We start from the raw sequence: 27,404 nt of genomic DNA, 5'->3' as shown, positions 1-27,404 counted from the left end.
TCTTGGTGTGCCATTGCAACAAAAATCGCACAGGTGCCACTGACAAAAGGCATATGCACATCTCCAAACACTCCGTCAACAGGGCAGCATGCGAGCAAGAGTGGACACATGCAAGAAATACTGACTGTAAAACAACTAAGAAAACGATGAAATGCATAAAAAAACTAATGGGATAACATCATTTCACCCGTTTAAGGGGGGACACTACCCAGAAAAAACAATTTCTGCAAAAAAAAGTTGATTTTGAAAAATGTCATATTTACATCCACCAACATCTGGAGAGTATTCCCAGAAAGTTTCATTAGTTTACACTGCATAATTAATTTTTTATAAATTATTTTTGGTCCACCGATGCTAAAGAAAAGGTAGAGGTTGGAGCACTTTGAACGCATTTTTCTCCATTCCTCTTTTTGGCATAAATTTCACTTTAGGAAAACTATCGTTTTGTTATTATGCAACTTAGATTAATTTTCATGAGTGTTTCTGGGGTGAAATTTTAAGGGGAAGATAACTATAAGCTTGTATTTATTATTTTTGTCATTTTTCATGCTCAAGAACTAAAAGTTTGGACAAAGGATGGAAATCTAAAAAACTGTATTTGTGTTTATATGGCTTTTTTGTCATGAAAGATGGTGTAACATAGAAATATAGCTCCATAGTTATCTACTCTGAACTTTCCTAATGCAATGTAACACATGAAAACAACAAATTTATAAGTAATTTCAAAACGATAGTTTTCCTAAGCAGACACGCCCACTTTCGTCTTTGTACGTTTGCAATTTTTTTTGTACTTCACCCAGGTTAACAAAAATTGGCAGAAATGTTCCCAACATCAACAGAAACAAGCCCTGTAAATATAATTTAAATCAGAGAAGTGGTTCAAAAATTACTTTTTTGGGTAGTGTCCCCCCTTAAGCAATATGTCGCAGACCATAATGCTAACATTTCGATTGAAGCAGCCTGCTTTGAAAAGAAGGACTTCTTGGAGACGAGCAGAGAAAGACAAGCCTCAAAGAAAGTGGACCCACTCTTATTGATGGCGGTCTGCAGGGGAATAGGCAGAGGCAGCAGACAGTCCGTCCTCTTGGTGTACTGCACCTTGCCAGATGCCATGCACTGGATGCGCTCTTCCACCTCAAACTTGAAGCACTCTGCAGGGTTCATCTGACCTCTGCAATTCCTCTAGAAGGACAGCAAGACAACAGCAGCTAATTACAGCTTTCTTTCCATATACAATGTGTTTATATGTTCATCTACACAAGTAAACCACAACGTTCCAGCATCAGATTCCAGTTTTACACACATACTGTATAAGCCCCATGGGGTCCTTTATAAGTAAAGTTCCGTGTTTTCGCTAGATACCGATAAACCCCGAAAGAAGACTGCCAAAACAGTTTGATCAAAACACATAAAAACCGAGAAAAAACAAAACAAAAACAACTCGAATTGACCTCGCGCAAAATCTAAGCGATCCTAGCAACGTGGTGCCGTGCAAGGCATCTGGTACACCTTGCCCACAGTTTCGGTTCCGATTTGCCAACCTCGCTTCATGACATCCCGCTACGATCAAATGCAATGCTTGCATTTTGAAGTATGCGACTTTCTTTAAATTTGTATTAAAATGGAAGTGCTGCCTACCAATACGAATAAAATGCTGGGCCATGTTTTTGCGGGGGTTCCCGACGTGCCAGAGTTTGCGCACATGAAAACGGGACTACGAAGGCACTTCTGGACGGACAGGAATTATACTGGTCCGGTCGTCCTGTTCCCTCTCTTCAATGGGCTTCCTGACTTATCTGTCTACCAGTAGGGTCACGCTTCGCTCTGGACTGGTAGCCAGACCACCAGAAAGGTAAGAGACGCTGCCAACCATACTCCTACTCCTCGCTTAGCCTAGGCAGGCCCTTACGGTCGCCGGAGGTCTGCGTTTCAACGGTGGCTCTCCAAAGATGTATGGGTGCAATCCAAGCGAGCACCCACTTTATTTTCACGCAGTGCCAGGATGTACTACTTTGTAAACGGGGCGATCGAAATCGAAATTATGCCACTCTCGTCCATGGCCAAAGAGGTACCATAACGCAACGCTCGCAGTGTTGCATACGAGGATCTTTGGAAGTAGTCCATTGGAGCTGTCCCCGAAGAAGAACCCGAGTTTAAGAAAAAAAGTCATTATCGGCAGCAATATTTTGTGATCTGAGACACAACCCGTGCTGAACAGTTGAGTTTCTCTTAGAGAATTACACCCACTGTTTCGTTTCCTTCTGTAATCTGTCCTGGGAATGTTCTCCAAGTAAGCAAGTCACGTGTGAGATCCTGCAGGTTGGGGGATTCCGTGCTTCTTCAAAATATATTGCCCCAATAAATGCAGATTTTCTGCTCAACACCGGAAAACGTGGAACTTTTGAGAAAACATAAACCCCAAAGAAACGCCCCTAGATTCCAAAAAAAAAAAAAAAATAAATAGCCCAACACGGAACCCCACTTATAAGAGTATACAAGCCCATAAAACCCATGGGATGTCGTGATGCCAGATGAAGCCGTTACACCCTGATGTCACTTGACAATATGTAACATCTGTCACAAGGTCATGTGTCCTGCGACATTACACATCCATGATGTCCAGTGACACCACGATACACGTGCACGCATTTGCACAGCATATGCCCAGCTCATTTTCAACACATTTTGTGCATCTCCGTGTTTATGAAATATGATGACGTTTTTTCAACATCTGTCACAAGGTCATGTGTCCTGCGACATCACACATCCATATGTCCAGTGACACCACGTTACACGTACACGCATTTGCACAGCATATGCCCAGCTCATTTTCAACACATTTTGTGCATCTCCGTGTTTATGAAATATGATGAAGACGTTTTTTTTCAAAGGCCCTTCGCCAGGAATGTTCAATGGAACGTACCTCCACCAAATTGAGAAAATGCAGGAAATACTCCTGGGCGTCCTGTTGCCGCTTGGTCGAGAACTCAGGGTGTCCTTTCCCCACCAGCGTCTTGAACATGAGCGGCTTGATGCCTTGCTGTTCCTGAGGAAGTACACCACATGCCGTTCGAGAGGCCAAGTCCAATCGAGTTGGTGCATCCGACACAACCGGGGCAATGGCAGGGTGTCCACGGTATGGTACCAAAAAAAAAAAAAACTAAAATGTGCCAACTACCAAGTGCCTTCCCAATAAGAGGCCACTTTAGCTCCTACAGAGAGGAGGAGGCAGTGTTAATGCAGAATGCATTTTAGGGGTGGGTTCTAAGGCCCGGATGGCCTTAGAACCCAGCTATAAAATGCCGTACCAATGAAAAACTTTTAAAACGGCCAGCTGCCTTTACGAAAAACTGTCTCCGGCGGGAATCGAACCACCGATCCCTCTCAGCAATCCACTACCTTATCCACTACATTCGGAGAGTAGCTTTGGTTAGCATGGTTATAGTTGGTATACCTTTGGTTCCAGAAAAGCTTTATCACTCGAACGATGAGAAGAGCTCGAAGCATGCTGCACTTCCGTACAGTCAAACCCAGTCATAACGAAGCCGGGAATAGCGAAATATCCGATATGGCAAACAAATTTTCATGTCATGCTCCTGCTGGTATACTTTCAATGTGATTTAAGCCCACTTTTAAAAATCACTCGAAGCGGCGGTGCAGATAGAACAAAAAAAAAGTGATAAATCTGCGAAATAATTAAATGAAAATAGGCAAAAACTGACGTACAAGAGCTTCAGCATAAATTTTAAAAAAATCTTTTATCCTAAAATGCGGTGCGCTTCGGCGCCGGGCGACTTCCTCTACAAAATTCACGGCGCTCGACGGGTCCGGCTTCGCTGCAATGCACATCCCGGCGATTACCCATCTCGCGAAGTCGGGGGTCAGGTGCAGCAGGGAGAACAAGGCAGGCGAAAGAACAAAACGCACACGGGAAGGGAAAGGAACGGAAAGCGGGTTCAGTCGCATTGAATTCAAGAGTAATCCGGTGTGGTAAGAATTCTGCGAACTACCACTGAAATTGAACCAAGGGAAATGAGAGGACACTAGTTTTTGTGAGGAGTGTCTTTCCCTTCTATCGCAAGACCCGGACTCAAACAGACTTTCTCGACATTGACCCGGGTCGCTTCACACCACTGCAAAGCTCCAACCGATGGGCCAGGGTGTGATCGCGAACTTGAAAGTTCACTACCGTCGCTGCCTGATCGAACGCCTTTGATCAATATTCGCACCAACAAGACTAAAAGAATGGAAAGTTACAATGGCCAAGGCAGTGCGTTTCGCCAGTGGGGCATGAAGGGATGTCAAGCATGAGACCATTGCCCATTGCTTAGAGAGCGGCGGCTTCTCCTGAACACGGGCATCGCAAGCAAACGACGGCACAGACAAGGCGACTACAGAAATCAGTGGAACTGAAACCGCCTGCGAGCTTTCTGCACTCCTGGAGCAGCTCCGAGAGAAGATGGCTCAAGAACATCACGTCCCAGCGGGCGTCGACCTTGATGAAGCACTGGCCCACTGCGCTGCTGATGCGGAAGCAGAGTCTACAAGCGAGAGCGATGATGACAGCAGTCCTGCCGCCAAGTCAGCATCTGCTGGAGCAGCTGTGTCAGCAGTTGATGTGCTCGAAGAATACTGTGTTGGCACATCCGTCGGACGCAACCTTTTTTCTCAGCTGGACACGATCGAAGCACAGATCATGCGGACAACTGAGCCGCCGCGGGCAGTTGAGCATCAACACCTACTTTTGTCCACAATAAAACCTGGAACTTGCTGTATGCTGTTTTCTTTGTTTTTGCCTGGATACGTTTCAAGTTCATTTCCGAGTGTAGCATTAGGAATATGACAATTCACTTATGGAAAGATGAATGTGAACACAGCGATAATTTAAGTCACCTTTGCCTAATTTAAGAGCCACGGGATTGGGCGGCAAGCTGTGCCGCACTGCGCCGTCTAAAAAAGCTGATCTAAAATACCTTCCCAGCTCTACAACAGATGGCGTTCTCTCTCTTCTCTCGATTCTTTCCACTGCCACCCTACTTGCCCTTTTCTTCCACGCTCGTGTTATTGAATCGGCGACCTTAAAGCAAGGCTTCCTCGTCTGCGTTTTTTTTTTTTTCTTTTTCTCTCTCGCACGTGCTAACTGTGTGGTTTCTAGGTTAATGTTCGGATGACAAATGAAGATCAAACTGTGGGCCGCCTCATCTCTCCATCGAAAATTTTGGAAAGCACGTGAAGGCGTTTGGTGCGCCTGTCACAGCGAATGATTGTTAAAGCTGCCTTTAAAGGGATGGTGAACCGAAATTCGGATTTCAAAAAAACAATGCTAGAGATGTAGGCGGGACGCTAAAATCCCTACAACACTACTAGTAAGGCGATATCTCAAACGGACGGCCGTATTTTTGGAAAAAGAAGTCAAAATTGGACCAGGCCGACGAGGCGCGTGACGTCAAGATACCTAGTTTCCCTCTCTCTTCGCTTCGCTCCCTCAAGGCTGCGAGGCGGAGAAGACGCCAGGCCGTTCTCTCTCCTTCTCGGAGAAACATGACGTCAACATTCCTGCCAAATGCGCCTCTTTTTTTTTTAAAATACGGCCATCCGTTCGAGATATCGCTGTATGAGTGATGTTTTGGTGTTTGTAGTATCCCGTTGCACGCTTTTGCGGCGTGTTCTGGGGAATCCAGATTTCGGTTCACCGTCCCTTTAAAGGGACTTCCATCGTCAAAATCCTTATTAAAACGTCAGAAAAAAATATCTTTTTTTGCACGAACCTGGGTGCTCCAAGACTGCGTACACGCACCAGCAAAACATGCTCGTGCAGTAGCTGATTCCCGTTTCTTGTATAGACTCCCAAAGGATTGTCACCTGTTAAGTTTCTCTAGTAGTAAGCTCTCTTTCTCGGTCCGTTGAAAAGCGTGTCACAAGAGACTGCCATATTCACCACACTGCGATCTGAAGCCGCGCTAGCTGAATGTATGCACCCCGCTTATCCGCTGCTCCTCGCTTTCCCGCATTGTGCAAATTGTCAAAAGGAAAAGTGCACCTCCGGGAGCGTTAACATGCACGTGCATGGCCACAATTGTGATAAACAAAACTGCGGCTTTATTATGGCTACTTTACAGTAAAAATCTACAAAAGTAGGACAGTTGTTATAAAAGCCTGTGCTATATGCTGCATGCCACCAGTTGTCCGATGCATTAAAAAAAATCGTGATTTTTTTTTTGCAGATTCTTGATGCAACGAATTTCGGATATAACAAACATATTTCGGATTCGCAAAGACTTTATTATAACCGGGTTCGACTACACCTCCCAATTTTTTCCAAAGGACTAAGTTGCATTTGTATGCCCGATACTATTTGCTATAACGCAGGGGCTGTATTTTGTGTTTTGGGGATAATTGCTCGTAATTAAAATTGCCTACTGTGTCTTTTTACATTTGCATCTGGTTTTTATTTCAATTTATTTGCAAGTCTGTAGAAGAATCCCAAACATGACAAAACTGAACTCCAATAAATGCTAGATTTTCAATAAAAAAAGAGACTAAAAAGGGCCCTCTCAATTTCATTCAAATCATCTCTGAAAATCCAGAACCATAATTAAGACTACACCAGATAAAAAAAAACATTTGCTTCACTACAAGTTTAAATATCTAGTAGTGCTTAGGATCTTCTCCGACATTGTGCCACTACAGTGGTGCTGCTGTCGACACTGCATGTGCAGACGCTTCCTTCGTGAATCTGCGGTGCACAAACCAAATGTGGGCAATTGCGGGATTGTTTTTAAACAATGTGTTAGTGTGCGAGATTTTACCATATTGAAGAATGCATAAAAGCACAAATAAGCAGGCAAACCAATTCCATAGTCCCACGAGACAAGAAAAAAAATTAAAGGAACAAACGCAAGATCCTTATAGGTATCTATAAAGACATTGTGCATGTTAAACAAAAACTTTTCAGCAAAACATGCATTGCATCAGATCAACCAACATCAACAACAAGCAACAAAGTTCTTTCCAATGTGCATAAAAAGTTGCAGCACAAGTGCAAGCGACCCAATATGCTTGGGACATTCCCCCTTGCCTGCAGGGCTCCCCATCACCCCCAGCCATGACAGCGTGCACACCTTGTTGCTTACCACCTGACCACTGCCTTCGTGGCTTGGCTCCTTGGAGTAATCTCCAGAAAGAACACCAGCAGCAAGCTTGGTCCTGAAAAAAAAAAGGAACAAAAGGTACAGTTTTAAGGTACAGACCAGGAAAAAATGACCGCATCTCCACGTGGTGAATGATGTTGATTGGGGTGAAGCTCTGGTGGTGCTCGTCTGCGTAGACGCTGAGCTGCAGCATGCTGAGCCTTTCGTTAGTTTTCATCCATGTCAGAAAGAGAATGTGTGGTATGGAATGTGGTTATATACGCATTTGAGCATTCGACCGCAGTGCCCTCTCATCTATAAATGTTGAGCCAATGCATGCAAAGTTTAACGCGATTATATACGCATGTGACCGCAGCGCCCTCTCTTGTATAGACGTTGAGCGGCTACATGCAACATTTCATCTGTGACATCCCCAGCTCTTGAGTTACTACCACATCTCAGAGCCCCCTACTCGTCCCACAGTCGTGGCAAAGTGGTTAAGGCGATGGACTAGAAATCCATTGGGGTCTCCCTGCACAGGTTAGAATCCTGTAAACTGCGCAAACATTTCTTTTTTTTTTTTGCCCTACAAGAGCACGTGAGCTCACGAGCACCATCAAGATCGATGTGAGCACGAACGCTGGACGGACAAGGCTAGACCCTAAGGAGCTTCGCCCCTAAAAATTGCACGGACAATTACGTGACGTGATGCCAATGGAAGGCGTCCGCTGGTGCGACATTTCAATGACATAGCATCATGATTGACTGGAAATTTCGGTGATGTTGCGTCATGCGGTGTCTCTTGTACACCACAACCAATCGCACACAAAACACTAGCACCAGGCACGTAGCCAGGATTTTGTTTCGGGGGGGACCCGCCCATGACAAAATGCTGTATGAGGGGGAGGGGGGAGAGGAGGACCCAGCAAAATGGAAGATATCAGGGGGGGGGGGGGGGGGGCGGCTTCATGGGTTACCCCCCGGCTACGTGCCTGGCTAGCACCAAACACGTCCTCGCAGAAATACACTGCACAAATTGCTCGGTCGCACCAGCGTGTTCATTCTTCGCTTGGTAAAGTTTTCTTCTACATGCCGCGTCGCATTCACGCGCAGCATGATCTTGACGTGAAATGCATTCCATCCTAATACCCAGGGTGAAACCGTCGGTGCCCAAATGTCGACGACGTTTTCTCAAGGGTGCGTTTACGCTGTCGAACAGTCACTGCTTGCTTCGGCCGCCCCTTTCTTGCGCAGAAGAGGCCTAGGGCGCCTAAGAAACAGGCGACCGAAGGCGAAAAAGAGCAGGTGACAAGGACCGTCATCACATGACCTCCAGCACAATCGCGATTGGTTGAATGTACTGCGCCTCAACTGTGACCATCATCGGCGAGAGGGCAAGGGTATCACTGCTGTACTCGCCCTCTCCTGGCGCCAAAGCCACTTGCAATAAACGCGCGCATCCTTCGCTTGTTTCCTGCCACACAACACTCGCCCAGCCCAACAGGCCCAGTGGAGCTGACGCAGTAAAAGGCATTCTCCAGCATTGGATGTGAGGATGTTTCACAGCAACAACAAAACATAGTATGATTAGCAACTGAAATGTTGTGTTTGGAAGTAAGAATCTTCCAGAAAATGGTTGTTTTAAGTACTTTCTCTTTCACTTGTAGACCATTCTGGCTGGGTGCACAGCTACAGGGTGAATAGGAATGAGTATGCCAAAACAGCATTTATATTTCCAAACACTCCGACTCCTCCGAGACAGATGCTGGGCTTGCACCAAAAGAAGCAAGACCACGAGCAGCAGCAACTTACATCTGGACGGTGAAGTCTTGAGTAGGATCGGGAGGGGAGTTGTCAAAGGTTCGGTTGGCGTCCTCGTAATACCTGGGGAAAGAATGGGGTGGAACAGCTTGTAGTGCGGCGGAACTAATGAACAGTACCCAAATATTAACATCCTAGAAAGAGTAGAAAGAAATGCTGCTCGCTTTGTCCTGGGCAGTACGACCGATAAGAGCTCAAATTCATTTAACATTTTCCGAGCGACCTGAATGGTCCCATTTCATTTGCCTCTTAATACTCTCAATGACTTCGGCAAGGACAATTATATGGCAATCTTACATCTACAATAGGGTTCTCTTTAAGGGGGGACATAAGCTAGAGTTTCAAATATTTTTAAAAAATTTGCATTTTTCAATTTTGGCGTTTTCGGTTCAGAAACTAATTATACACCCTTTCAGTAAATTTCATAACCATGTGCCAAATAGTTACGTTGATATAGAATAGTTTTAACACATTGTGAGGCAGTAACAAAGTAAAGGAGTTCAAAGTTCAAATGGATTTTTCTCAGTTCCACTTTTTGCTGCAAATTTCGTACGAAGGAATCCTGTTAGAAGGTAAAAGTATTCTGACACCGCAATCAAGATGTTTCTGAACTGAAATTTACTGGGGAATCGGGCTATCTACTTTATTTTGTGTTACATTAAAGACCTCATTGAGAAAAGAGAATGTTTTCAAAAATTGACATAGGCCAGATAGGCATCTCATATTTTGAGGTAATCAATCTTCGTGAAATATTTACATTTGAGTTATAAAGACTAGATAGCACGAAGTCTCACATCCCCAACATTATACTGAAGCAGTTAAAATGGTGCCGACGGCAGCAACCAGACAACCAACAAGCCAGTTGTCTGGTTGCCACCATCGCTTATAGATGGCGGCAACCTTTCGAACCTTTCCACTGTGGCTTGCGACGGCGGCCACCAGACAAGCGGCAAGTCGGTTGTCTGGTTGCTGCCGTCACTCATAGAGGGCAATAGCTGTCCAGAGTTCTGTGTCATCAGGTCATTTGAGGACTGACACGATCCTGGGGAAACTAGCCCTTAACAGCTCCGCTGTAAAGTTTTAACTACGTGCCTGCTTCAGTGTGACATTGGCGGCTGTGAAAATTGCCGTAGTGAAATCTCGGTAATGTCCACACCTCGAGCTTCTCAATTTTATATTTCTATGAAAAATTAAGCTACAGCGTTCAGACATAGCTCAATGTTCCTCCCAAGAACATAGCTTTCACATATATTTCCTACAAACATATAAAAAATATGGCCCAGGCAGTCATAGTACGATCAGACGTGGGAACACCCTTTGAAGAGATTATGGGCTTTGGCAAAGTTCAGCTCGTAGAAACATTTAGTCTCTTTTATATCTTTTGACCTAAGTCTAGTAACATTCTCAAACTCTCACATTTCCTCACCATTGATAGTGTCACATTCACGCAGAGTTTCGGCTTTCTGCACCAAAAAAACTAGATTTTGCTTTCTCTCGTGAACCTGCGGTTTAAGATCAGCTCTTACAGTTATAGTCAACGAAAGATAAGAATGGCAGGGTGTCTCTTTCAGAGGCCCAGTCTCCAGTGTGCACTCATTGCCTTCCACCGTGCTTTGGCTGCACATGCACACACGAGGCTCAAGAGACGCCAAAGCGTCGGCGAAGGTAGGAAGGTCAAACGGTGGAGAAGTGGAGCTCCTCCCTTCCGTTCTCGTCCCATCAGTTACTTAAACCTACGGATCCTCACGATTTTTCCTGACCCTTGGTCAAACTAGAGCGAAAGGACAGGACCCTCACTTGTTCTGGAACTCGGGGATAGCGAGGACCACCTGCATGACCGAGTTGAGGTAGCACGAGTTGCCCAGGTTCGCCAGGCCAGTGTACGAGGGGCCATACAGAGGCACCAGCTGGTGCCCAGACTCCTGGATCACCGCCCACTCCCCTATCCTCTGGTTCATGTCGATCTCGAGCTCCACCATTGACTTGTCCGTCTGCAGAGTGTGCCACGAGATGACGGGGTCAATCAGCGCCGCCAATTAAGCCGACAAGCAAGGGACCGGGACCTTGTGCTATAGACCTTGTCACCCTAGGTTGCAGGGGCACCGCCATTAGATTGCTTCAACTTGTTGCTCCACTCTCCCCTCCGCATTTTGGCGGATATGCTGTATTCCTGCTTTTTGTTTAATTTCACTGTGCTTTCTTTACTTACTCTAAAAAGCGTAGTCCGATACTTGTATACACCACCTAATTGCATTACGTCATAATGTGCACAACTTCTGTGAATAGTTTTGCAGCATGATTTTACCATTTTTACTGTCGCATACCCAATGCATGCGAGGATGAGGCACAGGAATTAGCGTTAGCACTGAGCCAGAGTGATGATGTAGATGACAGACACCACAAGGGTTCAAAGGTTAATTACTTATGGCAACTGCTCAGGCTTGTTTACTAGTAGTAGGAAAAAATTTGCAATAAGAAGATATATATTTATGATCTTGCATTTAGAATCAGAAGGTGACAAGAATAGTAAACGTAAGGAGACCATGTGTGTTTTCTGAAAGCATCATCCTTAGTATTCGTAATACTAGATAGATAGGAAACAGTTTTTATTGTGAGGGAACTGGTGGAGGAAATAGGCAACAAACATTTACCGTATTTACTCGAATATAAGTCAATCGCAAATATAGGTTGATGCCTTTATATTAAGGGGGGACATAAACCTAAATTTCAAATCTTTTTTTAAAAAATTAGTTTTTTAGATTTGAGCTTTTAGGTTTTAGAAACTAATTATACACCCCTACACTAAATTTGATAAACATAACCATTTAATTTCTTTGATATAAAATATTTTCAACACATTGTGAGGCACTAACAAAGTAAGAGAGTTCAAAGTTTGAATGGATTTTTCTCAGTTCCACTTTTTGCTGCAAATTTCATACGAAGGAATCTTTTGCTCGAAGGTAAAAGTATTCTGATACTTCAATCAAGATGTTTCTGAACTGAAATTTACTGAGGAATCGGGCTATCTACTTTATTTTGTTATTAAAAACTCCTCATTGAGAAAAAAACATGTTTTCCAAAATTGACATAGGACAGATATGAATTTTCTATTTTGAGGTAATGACTCGTCTTGTAATTTTTACATTTAAGTTATAAAAACAAGATAGCCCGAAGTCCCACATCCCCCACTTTATAGTCAAGCAGTCAAAATGGCGCTTAATAGGTTCATTTGCATATCATAGATTTCTTAACAAAGAATGACACATCTTATGCAGATATGTAAAATTGTCCTAGAGAGCTGAAAGTTTGCAGAATACACCCGTGCCTCATGTTAAATCTCCTGAAATTTCATTCCAATCACTTGAGTAGTTCAGAAGTTAAGTCTCTAGCCAGAGTCCCCCCTTAAACTTGCCGAGAATAAAAAAAGAAAAATACTTTGAATATAGGTAAACCTTGTTTTTTAAGAACAGAAGTTTGGGCAAAATAATGAATCAAACCTTTATTTACAGCCCTCTCAACTAAATCACAGCACAATTCCAAAGACTTAGTCATCTACAGAACTTCCAGACATGTCATCGTCGTGGGAAGCTTCGTCAGTTTGTCGACATCCTCATTAATTCGCAACGATACCTCACCGACACCCTTGCAAAATGGCGACAACAAGAAATGCAAGAGGGTGGAGATGGGCAAACAGTGATGTGATTGGCCTAAGTCTTTTTGGAGCAGCCAGAGCAGTGTTTTGGAGCAGCAAAAGGGGCATTTCAAGCAGCCAAAACAGTGTTTTGGAGCAGCAAAAGTGGCTTTTGGCACAGATATTCTTAGAAAAATAAATATATTTGTTTTAAGTGCTGGACAAATGAAGGGCACTTTGTGCTGTGTTGTGATGTGAAGTGTTTTGACGAAACGCACTGCTTGTGTTTTTACTGTCGAGACATCCGCAAGTGTACAGTGCTGTAGGCGTTGCCGAGGGATTCCGAAAAATCGCATGCCACCGCTTTATTGGTTCCCGACGTGCCAGATTTTTGTCAAAAGTAAGCAAACGTAAAACAATGGATTGCAAGCGTCCCGGCTGGCGCCTCTGTCGTGCAATCATGTTCACATGCACATGAGGGCAACTTCGGCAGGCTTGCAGTAGCACGTACTTCGTCGCACGAGCGGAGACAACGGCTGTTCAATCGGAACCGAAACCATGCCACTCCGTTCCATTGCCAACTGGTTTCCAAAATTGTATGCAAAATGTAACTGTCCAGCATACGACAAAAAACAGTCCAGCGGCGCGTGCTTGCCAGGCTGGCAGGCAAGGTACAAGCTAAACACAAAGAATTAAAGAACCTGAGCGCATCGATGGTTAACATCTCAAACAAGGGTGAAAACGTTCTTGGAGCACTTCGTCCAACGACTGAACTTGAGGCAAACAAATACGCTGTGCAGGTTCAGCGTACAGACATTGCCTTCTTTGCTTTAGCTCACTTGTCTTCACCAACTTTCTTTCACGGCAGATTTTTAACGTAACGAGGTCCGTCTCGAAAAAAAAAGCCCACCGAGAGAAACTTTGGTAACCAATCTCAATCTTTCGACAAACAGTCCGAGTTAAGAAAGGATTATTGTAGTACCGTATGATTTAAACAAGAACAGAAATGTTGATGAACATGTGGCAGTAGTTACGTTTCAGTTTAGAAAGCGCCATATCTGCAGCGGCGTGGGGACGACAACACCCGACGTCGCGCGAACACTGACTGTGGTCGCGCGAGTGCTTCAGCTCACGAAGTAACTATCGCCACGCAAAATTGTGGTTTTGTTTCACAGCACGACGGCATGGCTGGCATCCGGTATACTAGCGTCGGAGCGTCCGCACACACCCGCGTCCATCGTTGAAAATATTTTTAAAAAAGGACGCGGGACGAGACCCTTAGATCACGCAAGACCGGATGGTCGATTGGTGCAGGGTACTTCGTGTCAGGCTGTCACTTGCGCCACCTACCTCACGCATGCTCAATTAGGTTCTCAGAATAGTTTCGGTTTTGAAAGGCGACCAAAATTGGTCCTTTGGTGCAGGCTTGGCACAGATTATCCATTATTTGGCAAAATGTAGCAGGGTTAGCCCCTTGGCGCAGTTTGGTGCAATTGGTGCAGCAATCCCATCACTGGGCGGAGCGGCGAAAGATTGCATACAAAGACATAAGCATTGCAGCAAGCTGCAAGCGTCGCGAGCAACAAGAAGGAACAAGAAGGGAAAGTAGCCTCCGTACGGCTCGTTGACTGGATAGGGTCGTGAAATTTTAATCACAATTATAGGTCGACCTTTGATTTTTGACAACATTTCGGGGACAAAAAAAAAATTAGATATGTATTTGAATAAATATGGTAACTTGCATTTATCTGATGCTAGCAATAAGCAGGTCAACGTCAGGTAATGTGTTATTATTTTTGAAATTTTCTTTAAAATAAGAGATCAACCTACAGCCAAGACCAAAGAAGGTCAACCTGCAATTGTACAGAGCATAATTTCCCAGCTTATCATGCTAATCCATGTGCTTCCCACATCAGCCGCTTCTCCTAGCACTCCGACGCAAAGGTGTGAAGCTTGACGCATGCGCGCTTCTGTAAGACCGTGAAGGTTGACGTTGACGCGAATGGCATATATGCCACGTATGGTGCACTGCAGCTACAACATAGAGGCAAGTGGCAGACATCATAATCAAGTGGTATTGTCAGGAGTAAAAGACCCTGGTTCTGTCTTGTAACAGTAGTCACCATCCCACTATTTTGGAAAGTTTTTCTCAAAACTCGGCTCCTGACGTTGCCGCCATAGTCTCGAAATTCAGACGATGATGAGGCCAGCGCAATTTATGAGCAATGTCTACACCTCGTTTCATCTACAGTCAAAGCGCAGGTGACTCTATGAGCCGAAAGACCAATCAAACAGCATCAAAAAAGCTCGAGGTACCCTTAAGCACTTGTTATGAGTTGTGAATGCCAAAGCATGCAAGCCGCTCGTCCGCTCCCTTTCTCGTCTGCTGCCTACTTTTCGTCGCCGGTCAGCGCGCGTGCTCCCCTGGTGACCTTGGACGCTTCGTGTTAACGGCGCGCTGATGGACACGCAGTGCCATGGGGTGAGCGATCGTGGAAACTCACGAGCGCAGCGGCCAATGGAAGCGCCGTCGACGCGCACCAGCCAATGGAACCGAAGGCGATTGCGGAAACTTGGTGCTGTTTTGGCACTTCAAAGTGATGACGTCAGCTCGCTCCATAGGACAGTTAATGCTTTTGCATTAAAGCCTGACATCATAGCATGCATCACTTATCTAAACGTGCTCTTTTATTCGCTAGTATGTGTCCCAGCTTTCGAGCGTGCTCTGCTTAACATGAAAGAAACTATACGGTTGGTAGAGATGCAATGAAATATGTATTTGTATTATTTTCCTTTCCTTCTACTTCCTCAAATATTGAAATCAACTAATAATAAAATATTTAAAACTTTTTTACAGTGCAAACAGGTTAGGTTTGTTCTCGTCATCTGCTCTTTGTCTCTTCCGTGTGGATGAGCTCGGAGAACGGACAATTTGAGAATGTGTCATCGCGTAATCAATCAGTCTGCGGATCAGTCTGTCGCATGAATTGCCAATAACAGATAGAGAACAAAAAGCTGTTGTCTGTTGCAAACAGAAAGCAGTGGAGAAACGAGATATAGGATGCAGGGTGAACTTGCAATTGTCCGATACTTCAAGTTACAAGTCATTCACAGCCCACACTTCTTTCGTAAAACTCTCATCTCAAGTTGTACCGCTCCCATACACAAGCTGACATCCACCAGCGAACGAAGCAGTACTTACGACAAGCGCATCAGAAATCGCGAGAACTCTCTTGCCATTTGTGTTCATGAGAAGTTCTCGCCAAATACCGCTTAATTGTGGACTTGCAGGGGGGTCAAAAATTTCACTGGTCTTTAACGTACACCTAGCTGTAAGCTGCAACGCCAGATCCAATGGGCAGCCGAGGAAGCTCTCGCTCTTTCCTCGACCAAAATCAAACCTCAAGAGCGCATCCCCGATTGGTGTGTTTATTGCATCCCCAAATGTGGTATCTCCATTCCCGCTTGACGTCATAAAAGTGTCACGCCGTCGCCTGCCGTGATCCTGGCGGCGTCACGGCAGCGGTGGAGGATGCAGTAGATGCTTAATCTGCTACAGGTCGGTCTCCAGCTTGATAGTCTACGGAAGTCTCGGCAGACACGAGCTGGGAGTCCGCGTCAACAGCAAGACTCGCGTTCGCTCTTACTCTCTGCCGGGGCTTCTAGCATTAACTACAGTGGCTTAAAGGGGGTAGTGTAACGATCGAAACCGCAGAAGCGGCACAGCGTTGGAAGACGGCCGCGGGTGGCGCTGGCGCTTGCACCACCGTCGTTTCAGTTATGGCTCCGGATTAGCGGCTTGGTCAGCTTGGCTCCGGCCAGCTCCGGCCGATTCGCAGCTGTCGACTACACTGTCGTCTGCTAGTTTCACATTTTTATTCACCTTCAACCACAAATCATGTCGTTGGAAGTTCACTGGAAACAAATAATTGTTTTTTATGTATTTATATTAGTTATAAAGCGTGTTAGGGTGCCTCTATCTGCTGGCCGATTGAGGCACCCAACGGAGCTGCAGATCGAAGCGCCACCTACACCGTCTTCCAAGGAGCAGCCGTTCCCGATGCATGGTGGAGGCTACGCGGTAACTACACTACCCCTTTAAGCCTCTGTACACCCACCATCAGGATTACGGCATTTGCCGACTTTCGATGCAAGTGCAGTGTAGGATGTTGAAAACACCGGTTAACCCTTTATTGATGATATATAAAAATTCTTAAAACATTAATTTTTTTAAATATTAACGTTTAACAATATCAAATAAAAAAAAGAGCTGAAATAATGAAAACAAAAATTTGTAAGGTTAATTTGCAAGTTATTTTTCTGTTGTCTGTGGGCAACACCAGGCGAAAGTCCGAAGGTGGCTCCCTTGCGTAAGCTCCAAGGGTAACCATAAAATTTCAATATCTGCGCATACGATAGCCTCGAGTAAAATGGTCACCAACTGTAAAATATGAGTGGCGAGAGAAAAACACTTATCCACATTTTTCTCCATTCCGCCGTTCTGGTATCTGTGCGCCAAACTTTTTTTTTCTTGTCAAATATTTGGGCGTCTTTTCATTAGATGGTGCTGCAGTTTAAATCTTCAAGACAGTTGCCCGACTACTAGATCAAAAAACATGATAAAACCGAAACTCATAAACAAAAAAAATATGTGGTTTGTTGCCTGTAGGCAACATTTGTCAGCAAAAAGTTAAAGATGCGTTCCAGGCGCCGCACCTGAGCTTAGCGTGTCTCGCCGGTGGGGAGGGACGAAAGGGACCGCCACTCACTTTGTGCATCTTGGATATCTGGATCCCAAAATGCTCGAGGTGCTTGGTGAGGTTAGAGTCTAGTACCATGTCGTCCTCGTCGTAGGAGTACACGTCTAAAAATGAAAAGGAAAGAAAAAAGTTGTTTTATTTCGGCATTTTATTGAAAGGTTGGCAGCGCAACTTTCACTCGTGTAAAAGATCCAAGAAAGGTAGGTATCTTCGGAGACCCTGTTCAGCATATGTCCAACTTCCTGTCTTTGCATTTCAATTTCTTAGCTCGATCGAATCGCAGGCTCTCATTATACGCAACATATTTGTTGTTCTTATTAGCAAACAGCTTTCTGCCTTTTGATACTGGCCCTGCTTTTTTTTTTTTTTATAACCACGCTGGGTCTGCTGCAGCACCCATTTTTCGACAGATAAAGTCACAGTGGTTAAGCTTCAAAGGAACATTGTCCTACAATTTTGTACAAAAAAAGATAAAGTTTGAAGAATGATACTAGCGAAAAAGACGTTGAATTAAATTTTAACAGCCTTTCAACTCTCAGTGGTATACAAAGCCTAAATGCTTCTTAGTGCTGCAGGAACCTGTTTACTTCTTCCTCTTACCTGGAGGAAATTCCCGAAGTAGGGTGACCATGTCAGTAATATAAGAACTTTCAAATTCAATAAAAAGTTTTACATAATTTGCTGCAAACATGATTGTTCTTCACAGCAACTAATGTTACAACATGTCCCAAGTGTTTCTTTCGTCTCTATATTTGCAATGACTGCGGCCCTCTTCAGTGCCTTTGTCCAATAGCACAACTCTTGGCTCCAAAGAGATGACACACCGCAGCCTCCATTATTTTTTTATTTTTTTCAATTTGCAAAACGATCTGGATTTTATCAAAACCATTCAATCTCGACCTGGGGTATGTTTACTGAGCACGGCCAGACTCCACAACAAGAAATCTATAACCCCAACCAAACTGCCCCTTTTGCATCCCCATAAACAGAATCCACAAGAGTTATCTGCACGAGTCATGCACTCAGGACATCCCAAGAGACATCCACAAGGGATATCAGAATGAGAAATGAAACATCCACATGTGACTTCCACATGAGACATGCACATGAAACATGGATGTCACATGTAACTTCCACACGAGACATGCACATGAAACATGGATGTCACATGCACATGAGACATGCACATCAGACATCCACATAGGCCATTAGAATGAGACATTTGAATGAAAAACAAAACACCCTACACGGGACTCACCGGCGCCATCCGGGTTGATGGTGCCCAGCTTAACAGCCAGGGGAAAGCCAGACCTCTTGTAGTGGTCCAAGGCGTGGTTGTTGCCCCCGCTCCCGTCAAAGAACTTGCGGCCGCACATGATGGCTCCGTCCGTCAGGTTCATCCAGAGGTTCTCCGTCAGGTTGCACATTTCGCACCGCCAGCCGTGTGGAGGCACCTTCACCCCGTTGTCCAGCTGCTGCAGGGTCTCGCTGTGCCTGAATGATTGAGGGGATACAAAAACAAGTATGAGGACTGTTAGACAACTAAAATCAACATTTTTTTTTTCTTTAAGTAGCAGTGCAGTCATAGTTCTTGGTAATCAAGATTAAAGGGCTACTACGGTTAATATCTTTTTAATTTGGAATTACGACTGTTTTTAGCTGAAGCAGTGTCTCTGAATTACAAGGTATAATTTTTTTCTATATTGTGTATAGCTTTATAAATATCACGGCTCAAAGTTTTGTTTCAGGCATCTTCGGCAAAATTGAAACTACCTGCTAGAGAGAAGGGAACAGTCATCCTCAGCCATACGGCGACGACGTGATATCACAAAGGTGCTGCGGTACACGGTACAACCAATCAACCCCAACTCCACCACGACGTGATGTCACAAGGGTGCTGCACCAGTGTTCCTTGACTAAAAGCTAACCCGCTTGGTGCCTGCTAAAGAGCAGCTGGTCGCATCTTTAAAATCGGTTTCACTGGAGTATGCGGCATCACTGACGTAATGTTTCAGCTGTGATCATATTTCCTGCCACTAAAGCGATAGATACCAGTCGTTTAGTTTGGTTTCGTTTTCGACCGAAGTTGTTCTTTAAGTAAAGGCCCACTAAACACGAAAGTCAAATTATTGTGGGAGCTCCCAGCTCTATGCAATTATTTTCCTTAGTGCTGGCAATATTAAATCTCTGCCTATTCTGTTAAGGCACATGCACAGGTGAACTCACAACTTTTTTTTTTTTAAGTAATTCTAATATTTACTGCTAAAATTATACTTATCTTACAACAAAGAAAAACAACAAAAAAAAAACAGTAAAAGATCTTTAGAAATATATTTATTACAATTGTGCCAAGAGACAATCGACCCCCTAAATTCTTGAGAAGATAGAGAACTAAAACAGGGAAGTGGTTTAACTTGAAAGAAACACCCATAAAAAATTTAAAAAAACATGTCTCTTGGTGACCATAAGATACAACATTCGACGCAAATTGCTGAAACAGTACACGTGATGGATAATTCAATGGCACATAAAAAAAAAACACCGAACTTCAGAAATTCGTAAGACCACACATTTCCTTCCCCTAAACCTCCAATTGCTGTGCACAAGAAACACTCCTATCGAGAATGCAAACCGGAAATGGGTTATGGTCCCTTGAAATATACCCAAACAAGTAGACAAAAAAGCTGCACTCACTTGGAAACGGCCCTTTTCTCCCCGTCCCAGGTGCCAGCCATCGCCTGCTGTTCGTTGAGCTGGTTGGCCGAATCCGAAGCCAGGACGGTGGCCACGGACAACTGCACCTGCGGAAGGAAGTGTGCGGTGACGCAATGGTTTCCGCCAAAGCAACTGCAAATCCCCATGCCCGTAAAAAAAAAGCAAAGATTACAACATATTTTATTTCCCGTTACGATAAACTGCAGACGATGTCGCAGCCGTTAAAGCCAATACGGCAAGTGCTCCAAAATGTGTCTTTGGCATGTCGGAATGCAAAGAGGAGCATGCCAATCAAAGGGCAACATAGAGAAGGCGCCGGGAACGTGCGATGAGCTGTGCAGTCAAGGCACACAACATTGGTTGATGACAAGGGGAAAAAAAAGAACATGGCCGTGTTTGGAGGATAAACAAACGCACGAGGTGCACAAGAAGCAGACAAACTTGCACACCGCACACAATGCCGTGCAAGTGTCACACGATCTGGGGAACGGGTGCAGCGACAGATAGTATTGCGAGACTCTCGTGGCGGTGGATTGGCGTGTAGCATCTGCTGCAGTCCATCGTAAGGTGAAATTCAGCATAGAAAGAGGCAAACAAAGGTATTCATCTTCCTAGGATTGAGTGGTCACTTGCGTGAAGCGGCTGCTCACTTAGCCAGCTGGTGCTGCACTGGATTTGGTTGTGCCTGGCCAAGCGATATTTCTCAAAAGTGTAGCTTTGACGGGACACTGAAAGGATGTAATCTTGTCCCGAACGTTTTGCTTTCAATGAGATTCAAACATGCGGCCCCTTTCTTTTCAGAATGTATGAAGTAATATTCCCGCATCAAAATTCAAAAGGCAAAAATCAGCAGAAAGCACTGGAACAAACTTCAGCTCTGGATGCACAAGAAAGACAGAGATAGAAGGAGTAAAAAAATTTGAGCTCCACAGTGATGACATAACTGTCTCCTCCCAGCATTTGCACGGCACCACCAATATGATGGTTCATTGACTCCTTAAAGGGATACTTCAACGAAATTTGAAATATTCCCGTCGTGTTCAAAAATAGGTTGAATATGATCTACAATATCCGTAAATAACAATTGCACGTTTGTGTTTTGAGCCTGGTGGCTGTATTTTTTGTTATAAATGGCCTACTCCGGCAAGTGCTCGCAGAAGACCCAGCAGAGACCACGTGACATCTAACGCAATCGTTACGTAGGTCGTCTCGGGACGAGCAAAGCTGCGGCGAGGCTGACGTCGAGAGGATGGCCTAGTCGTTCCAGCCACCGAAGCGGCTGCTTTTGTATGAATTTTGAGTGACTTTTGCGACACACAAAAGGCATTCTCAGGAAGAGGGGAGTTCCTCCTTCCCCTCTTCTCTCGTCGTGGCCGGAGACGAGACACTCACTGTCACTAGCTGTCAAGGTTCCTAGACAGGCATTACAAGCGAGGCGTTAGCGACATCCACCAGGTGCTCTTTGCTAATCGTTTAATTCGTTTTAAAATTCCTTTTCGATACTTTTTTAACAAGATATTGGTATGTTCGCTGTGATACTGCTCCTTTGAACACATATAGACCGAAAAAATGAGTGCCAAAATTTCGTTGTAGTATCCCTTTAATAATTGGTGTGTGGCACAAAAAATAGTCTGTTTTGACTATAGTCGGTGACAGGTTCAGAGTAAAGTGGAAGCTCCTCCTAGCTCATTCCACTTTAGCAGAGTGAACGTTAGAGCTGGAGAGGAGGCTGCCTCCTCTCCGATGGTCGCTCTGCTGAAGTGGAATGAGGTGGGAGGAGCTTCCACTTTACTCTGAACCTGTCACTGACTACAGAACTTGGGTCAGTGCTGTCTCAAATAGCTTTGCAATGTGTTAAAGTCATAAAATAAAACTTTGAACATCAGCTCAACATTCCTTTTAAAGTCAAACCAATGTTTAAACAAATATTCATTTGTCACAAAAAAATGTGACGAGGAGATAAAGCAGAAAAATCAAAGCCAGTAGTATTCCAATACCTTATAAAATGATGCATGTTATTCTGTGGATGAAGTGATGTAGTAAGCAGCTATGCAGTAAGAAGTGATCTAGTAAGAGCTTACTTAGGCCACCTGTCATAAATCGCCTTGTGCCAATCTACAGCCGGAAAGTGCTTTACTTTTCACTTTAACAGAGCAAATGCTGGAGAGGAGGTGAGCCCCTCCCTACCTCCTCTCACTTTGCTAAAACAGCAAGAGCAAAGGGTTTTGTGGGAGAAGCTTGTATTGCACCCTTAACCCGCCACTGACTACAGAGCGGAATACACTGGTGCCGCTCCAGCACTAACAGCAACCTTACCTTTTCTGGAAGTTCCGGATTGGGCAGAGGGATCACGTCGAAATGGGGGAGGATCGTCAGTGCATTGTGGTACTCGTATTCATACTTCTTGCCCTCAGCGACGTCAAAGCCACCTTCCAAGCCTAGAAAAAATTAAATCAATGTGAGCTCCTCAGCTGCAACTTGAGCAGTTCGGCGGGAATATTCGCTCATTTTCAAACTGAAAAAGCAGCGACCATCTGCAGAAGAGAGATGTTGGGGTGTGCCGAACCAACAAGTGGCACCCCAAATGCTCCAGCAAAGAAGTTTCGATTACTAATCGTGGAACCTACGAATGAAAGCCTACATGCCAAGACAGATATTCATGCCATCTTCATTGATTTTTCAAAAGCCTTCGATAAAGTTCCCCACTGTCGATTGCTTCAAAAACTTCACTCTTTTCATATCGACAGAGGCGTTATAAATTGGATCGAATCATTTCTAACATGTAGAACACAGTATGTTTCTCTTCATGAACAGTCTTCTACGACCATGCAAGTAAGATCAGGTGTACCGCAGGGAACCGTGCTGGGACCGTTATTATTTCTGATTTATGTTAATGATTTGTCTCTCTGTATTAACTCGACTCTAAGATTGTTCGCAGATGATTGTGTGATGTACTCTAGAATTCATAATGTAAATGACTGTAGCACTTTGCAAAATGACCTTGTCAAGATCGAGTCTTGGTGTGGAAAATGGCAGATGGAGATTAATGTTAAAAAAACTAAGTTCATGGTCTTTAGTACTAAACGTGTTCCGACAAAATCTAATTATACTCTTTTCAACAACCACATAGAACAAGTGATGCACTATAAGTACCTCGGAGTTTTCCTAAGCACTAATCTTTCTTGGGAATATCATGTTAACCATATATCAGCCAAAGCTAACAAATCGCTCGGTTTTCTCCGACGTTCCCTTTACCTCGCATCTCAAAAAACTAAACTAACAGCTTATACCGCTCTAATACGACCCATTCTGGAATATGCTTCAGCCATCTGGAACCCTCACCAAGTCTTCTTAGAAAAAGAATTAGAGTCAATTCAAAATAAAGCAGCTCGTTTCATTTTGCGAAACTACAACTTCCCAGTAAGTGTAACCTCTCTAAAATCATCTCTACAGCTTCCTCTTTTGAAAGACCGTAGAACGTTAAACAGACTGAAATTGCTTCACAAACTTTTTTATCACTCTCCATCTCGTAAGTCGATCTATTGTAAACCTGCTCCTTTTATCTCACGCCGCCTTGACCACCCCTGCAAATTACACCTTGACATTCCCAGAACTAACCTTTACAAGTTCTCGCCTCTTCAGCTTGCTATTAGTGACTGGAACCAACTACCCGAAGCCATTGTCACAATAATAGACCCACAGAAATTCGCCGATAATGTTGCCGTTCATCTCCATCTGTGATAATTTTCTTGTTTTATATTACTAGCGTTCTTTTGTTTTGACACTGTCCTGCCAAATGTCCCCCCCTTTGTAATACCCCTCGTGGGTCTTAAGGGGAACCAATAAATGAATGAAAATGAAATGAAACCAAAATCTCAGAAAAACGGTACTGGCACCACAATAGGCATCTGCTGCACTTAACACAGCAGGTTGGGAAGCTGAGCAAGCACTCGGCTCGTACTAAAGCTGCCGCCGGCACACTGAAAATGTTCGCAATCGGCCAGAAAAACGTAACTACACATTGCAAATATTCTACACCTGCCGAGTGCAAAGACGAAGGGCCTTCGATGTTAAATATGACAAACCAGTTATTGCATCCTGGTTATGTATGGCAGCATTCTAACAGCTGGAAGCATTGCAATAAAGTAGCCTACAGCATTCACGTCTTTGCTGTGGCTACTAAGCTTCTAACAGTGATCTATATTGCCCCATAAGAATACTTTCTACCGTGCAGGGTGTCTGTCAAAAAAATATTTGTGTATTTTCACTAAAAAAATAAACTATGCATTGCCAACAGCTCAGTTTCTGCCTAAATGTAGTACTAGTAGTCCAGACCAAATGCCAAGGTTCGAGAGATTGCCCTTATCTTATCAAAAGTTATAAGCGATTTTCATGAATTTTTAGCGAGAAAATGGCAGCCAACAAAGCCCACAAATGCGTGGAGGTGAATGGCGTCGGATACCAGGTGTGCTCTCCATTTTTTCATGTAAATTTACGCAAAAAGCTTAGAACTTTTGAACTAGATAATGTCAAGCTCTGAAACTTCAGGCCACTAGCGCTACATTTGGCTGGAGACTGGAAGCGCAGATTATTTTTGCGGTGAAAAAACTACTGCAAATCTCTGTTCACAGACGCCCTGCACAAGAGCGTTTTCTGAATCACTTCCACATAACGTTAGAGGCAACTGTGCAACAAGTTACTGCACCTACCGATGGCCAGCCTTGTGGGGGCGGATTTTCCAGCAGAGTCAGTCTTCTCATTTTTTAACTGGGTGCAACACAAAAAAAAGTTCATTAAGAAGAGTACATACGACAAGCATAAACGCTCAAAATGAGGTAACGTCCGAGTGCAGAGAAGAGGAAATTAATACTACAGCTACCCACACACCTCTTTCTTAACAGTCTTCAAGTGCAGGTAAACGGCGTTTCCTGTCCTTGCGTAGTGCCGCTCGACGTGCTTCCTCCCGAATCCGAGGAAAGTGTTGAGGCAAACGTAGAGACCTCCTTCGGATTCCTAGAGACAACATTTGCGAGTTCTCAATAGAGGAACTTGACCAGAGAAGAAGCAACGTGGTATGGGATGACACTTGTCGTCACGCCCACATTCCCAAAACAAAAGCACGACTCGCACAAAAGTGTCGGGCAGAGCCATATACGGGTCTAAAGCGCAGTGGACGACATATTAACGTTACGCTCCAATTAACCCAAAACTAAGAACCGTGCAGCTTGTATTTGGACTTCGGTGGATTCCGCCAACCTAAGCCACAAGGCCGGACACCACAGGCTCCACTGACTACTAGTGACACATTTCAACACTTCAAAGAAACGCTGTAAACCTTTGTTTTCGGTGTAGTGCGAAGCTAAGGTGGCTCATTTAAAGCCATTCGAGACATTTCGCCACGAAGAGTAACAGTGCCGAAATCGGTGCGCCATGTGTCAATAAACGCTCCGACCGTACGGGACAGACAGCTCGCGGGAAGGGCGTTCAAATGGAAACGTGGGAAGCGGAGCTTACCGGGGTGTCGAACGAAAAGACGCACTCATCTTTGTAAATCTTTTCGCCATTGAGCGGAGTTCGAATTCGGGCAAGATGCGGCGCAAGGATTTCGCACAGAGCGGCCATGTTGATTAGAGAGCAAATGAGCAAATTCTGACTCGTTGTTGCCAGAAAGACGCCGGTCTTGTGCCAGCCCGCGGTATCGGCAATATCGGCCGGCGATGCAGAAGTGCTGAAGTGTGTTTTGTGTCCTGATAACCTGATGCCGGAAAAAATGACAAAACAAGATAGATATCGCTAGGGATTTAGCATGGATACGTGAAAACTCTAAACAAACAATTTGAAGTTGGAAAAAAGAAAGAAAACTAGCGTAGTTTTGTTTTGCAAATTGAACTGCTTCTGTGCGCTGCCATCTTTGTCTACTGGGCTGTCGAACGCGTTCTGAGCATGCGCAGTAGCTCTCTTCTGGGTATATCAGCCGCATCGGATGTGTCCACAGCCCAGTGACTCGGCATTTTTCGCCTGAGCAATGGCGTCGAGAGATCAGTGAAAGATGCCAACTTTTAAACACCCCCTTGCAAACATATGCAAGTCTTTCATGGTCATTTCTTTCCCTTGGCAGGATACATTTAATCACATTGCCTTTCCCACCCCCTCCTCACCCACCTCCCTCTTCCCACCCGGGTCCATATCACATGAGCGAATGACATTTTAGCGAACAGCGACATTTGAGCGAATCAATGTTTTAGCGAATAACGGGGGCGCGCGTTAACCCATCCGTTGCGCTGCGCTTTACGCCGCTTCGCGGCAACAGTCTGCGGCGGCTCATTACAAAAATGTGAACCCATTTGGCCCGCCCAAAAACGCCGCTTCGCGGCGTCCGACTATTCGCTAAAGTTTCATTCGGTGAAACGTGGGCGTTTGCTAAAGCGAAATTCGATCAAGTGAGTGCCTCCCCCGAAGTGTACATAACATTGTTGAGCATTTCTGTTGATGCAAAAGAAATATTAGTAATTGAGACATTTGTTATCCCTTGCTATATATTACCTCGGCTTTGAAACTGTTGCAAAAAAATTACAGGAGTACGTTTAAGACCGCTTACATGTAGGAAGGCAAAAGCATTATAGTTTCGCACAAGAAATCTTTTCAAGTAATGTTTCTACACATATTTAACTTTAGGACGACGTCCCAGAGAACGACACCGAGCACGACATCTAGGACGACCTCTATGACGACGTCGAGGATGATGTCAGTGACGTCGTCTAGGACGACACCGACGACAACCTTGCAGACGACCTCGAAGACGACATCTAGGATTTCTAAGATGACCTCTAGGACGACATTAAGGACTATGTCGAGAAGGACATCTAGAGGATGTCTATGATGACGTCCAGAATGACACCTAGAGGACTATGTCTAGGACGACCTCAAGAACAACGTCAAGAATGACACCTAGGACGACTTCTAGGACGACATCTAGGACAATCTCAAGGACAACGTCCAGAACAACACCTAGAGGACGACGTCAAGAATGACGACTAGAGGAGGACACTTAAGGAGATTGTGGCGTTTCTGCGTGGGCATTGCAACCATATGTTTGCCTGCGGAAGCTGCTGTATATGTAGGCACTGCTGCCGATGTCGAGGCCGTAGATGTAGACGCGGTCGGCTCACAGTGCATCGCACAAAGCACACAGCAAGCACAGATGAAGTCCAAAGCACACCTTTTGCACACGGCGCTCCAGTGGTGACACCACGCTGATGACGTATGACGACGCTTGATGATATCACGCTGATGACGCTTGATGACATATTTTTATGGCAATCTTTCGGGCACGATGATGCCACAGGT

The 27,404-nt window shown here is 44.6% G+C and overlaps 1 protein-coding gene across 2 annotated transcripts in view; it reads right to left on the bottom strand.

Annotated features, from left to right (window-relative positions):
• Nucleotides 1–25,793, bottom strand: part of LOC8036929 (ubiquitin carboxyl-terminal hydrolase 5) — a 51,796-nt gene extending 26,003 nt beyond the window's left edge. The window contains exons 1-12 of one of the 2 annotated variants that reach the window (XM_029979970.3): nucleotides 25,572–25,793; nucleotides 24,945–25,070; nucleotides 24,767–24,824; nucleotides 22,374–22,495; nucleotides 20,037–20,143; nucleotides 18,601–18,836; nucleotides 17,352–17,446; nucleotides 10,749–10,942; nucleotides 8,943–9,014; nucleotides 7,122–7,206; nucleotides 2,924–3,046; nucleotides 1,029–1,182 (exon numbers count right to left, since the gene is read on the bottom strand). In XM_029979970.3, the coding sequence (XP_029835830.1) occupies nucleotides 1,029–1,182; nucleotides 2,924–3,046; nucleotides 7,122–7,206; nucleotides 8,943–9,014; nucleotides 10,749–10,942; nucleotides 17,352–17,446; nucleotides 18,601–18,836; nucleotides 20,037–20,143; nucleotides 22,374–22,495; nucleotides 24,767–24,824; nucleotides 24,945–25,070; nucleotides 25,572–25,679 (1,480 nt within the window). In that variant the 5' untranslated portion in view covers nucleotides 25,680–25,793. The remainder of the gene's footprint in view (nucleotides 1–1,028; nucleotides 1,183–2,923; nucleotides 3,047–7,121; nucleotides 7,207–8,942; nucleotides 9,015–10,748; nucleotides 10,943–17,351; nucleotides 17,447–18,600; nucleotides 18,837–20,036; nucleotides 20,144–22,373; nucleotides 22,496–24,766; nucleotides 24,825–24,944; nucleotides 25,071–25,571) is intronic. The other variant, XM_029979969.3, reaches the window with a different exon arrangement.
• Between the last annotated feature and the right edge of the window lie 1,611 nt (nucleotides 25,794–27,404).

Source organism: Ixodes scapularis, unplaced genomic scaffold, assembly GCF_016920785.2.
Source record: "Ixodes scapularis isolate PalLabHiFi unplaced genomic scaffold, ASM1692078v2 PGA_scaffold1__304_contigs__length_218370807, whole genome shotgun sequence".
In the NCBI taxonomy this organism is placed as follows: domain Eukaryota; kingdom Metazoa; phylum Arthropoda; class Arachnida; order Ixodida; family Ixodidae; genus Ixodes; species Ixodes scapularis.
Note: the sequence above shows the minus strand (reverse complement) of the source record. Positions and strands in the feature narration are given on the sequence as shown.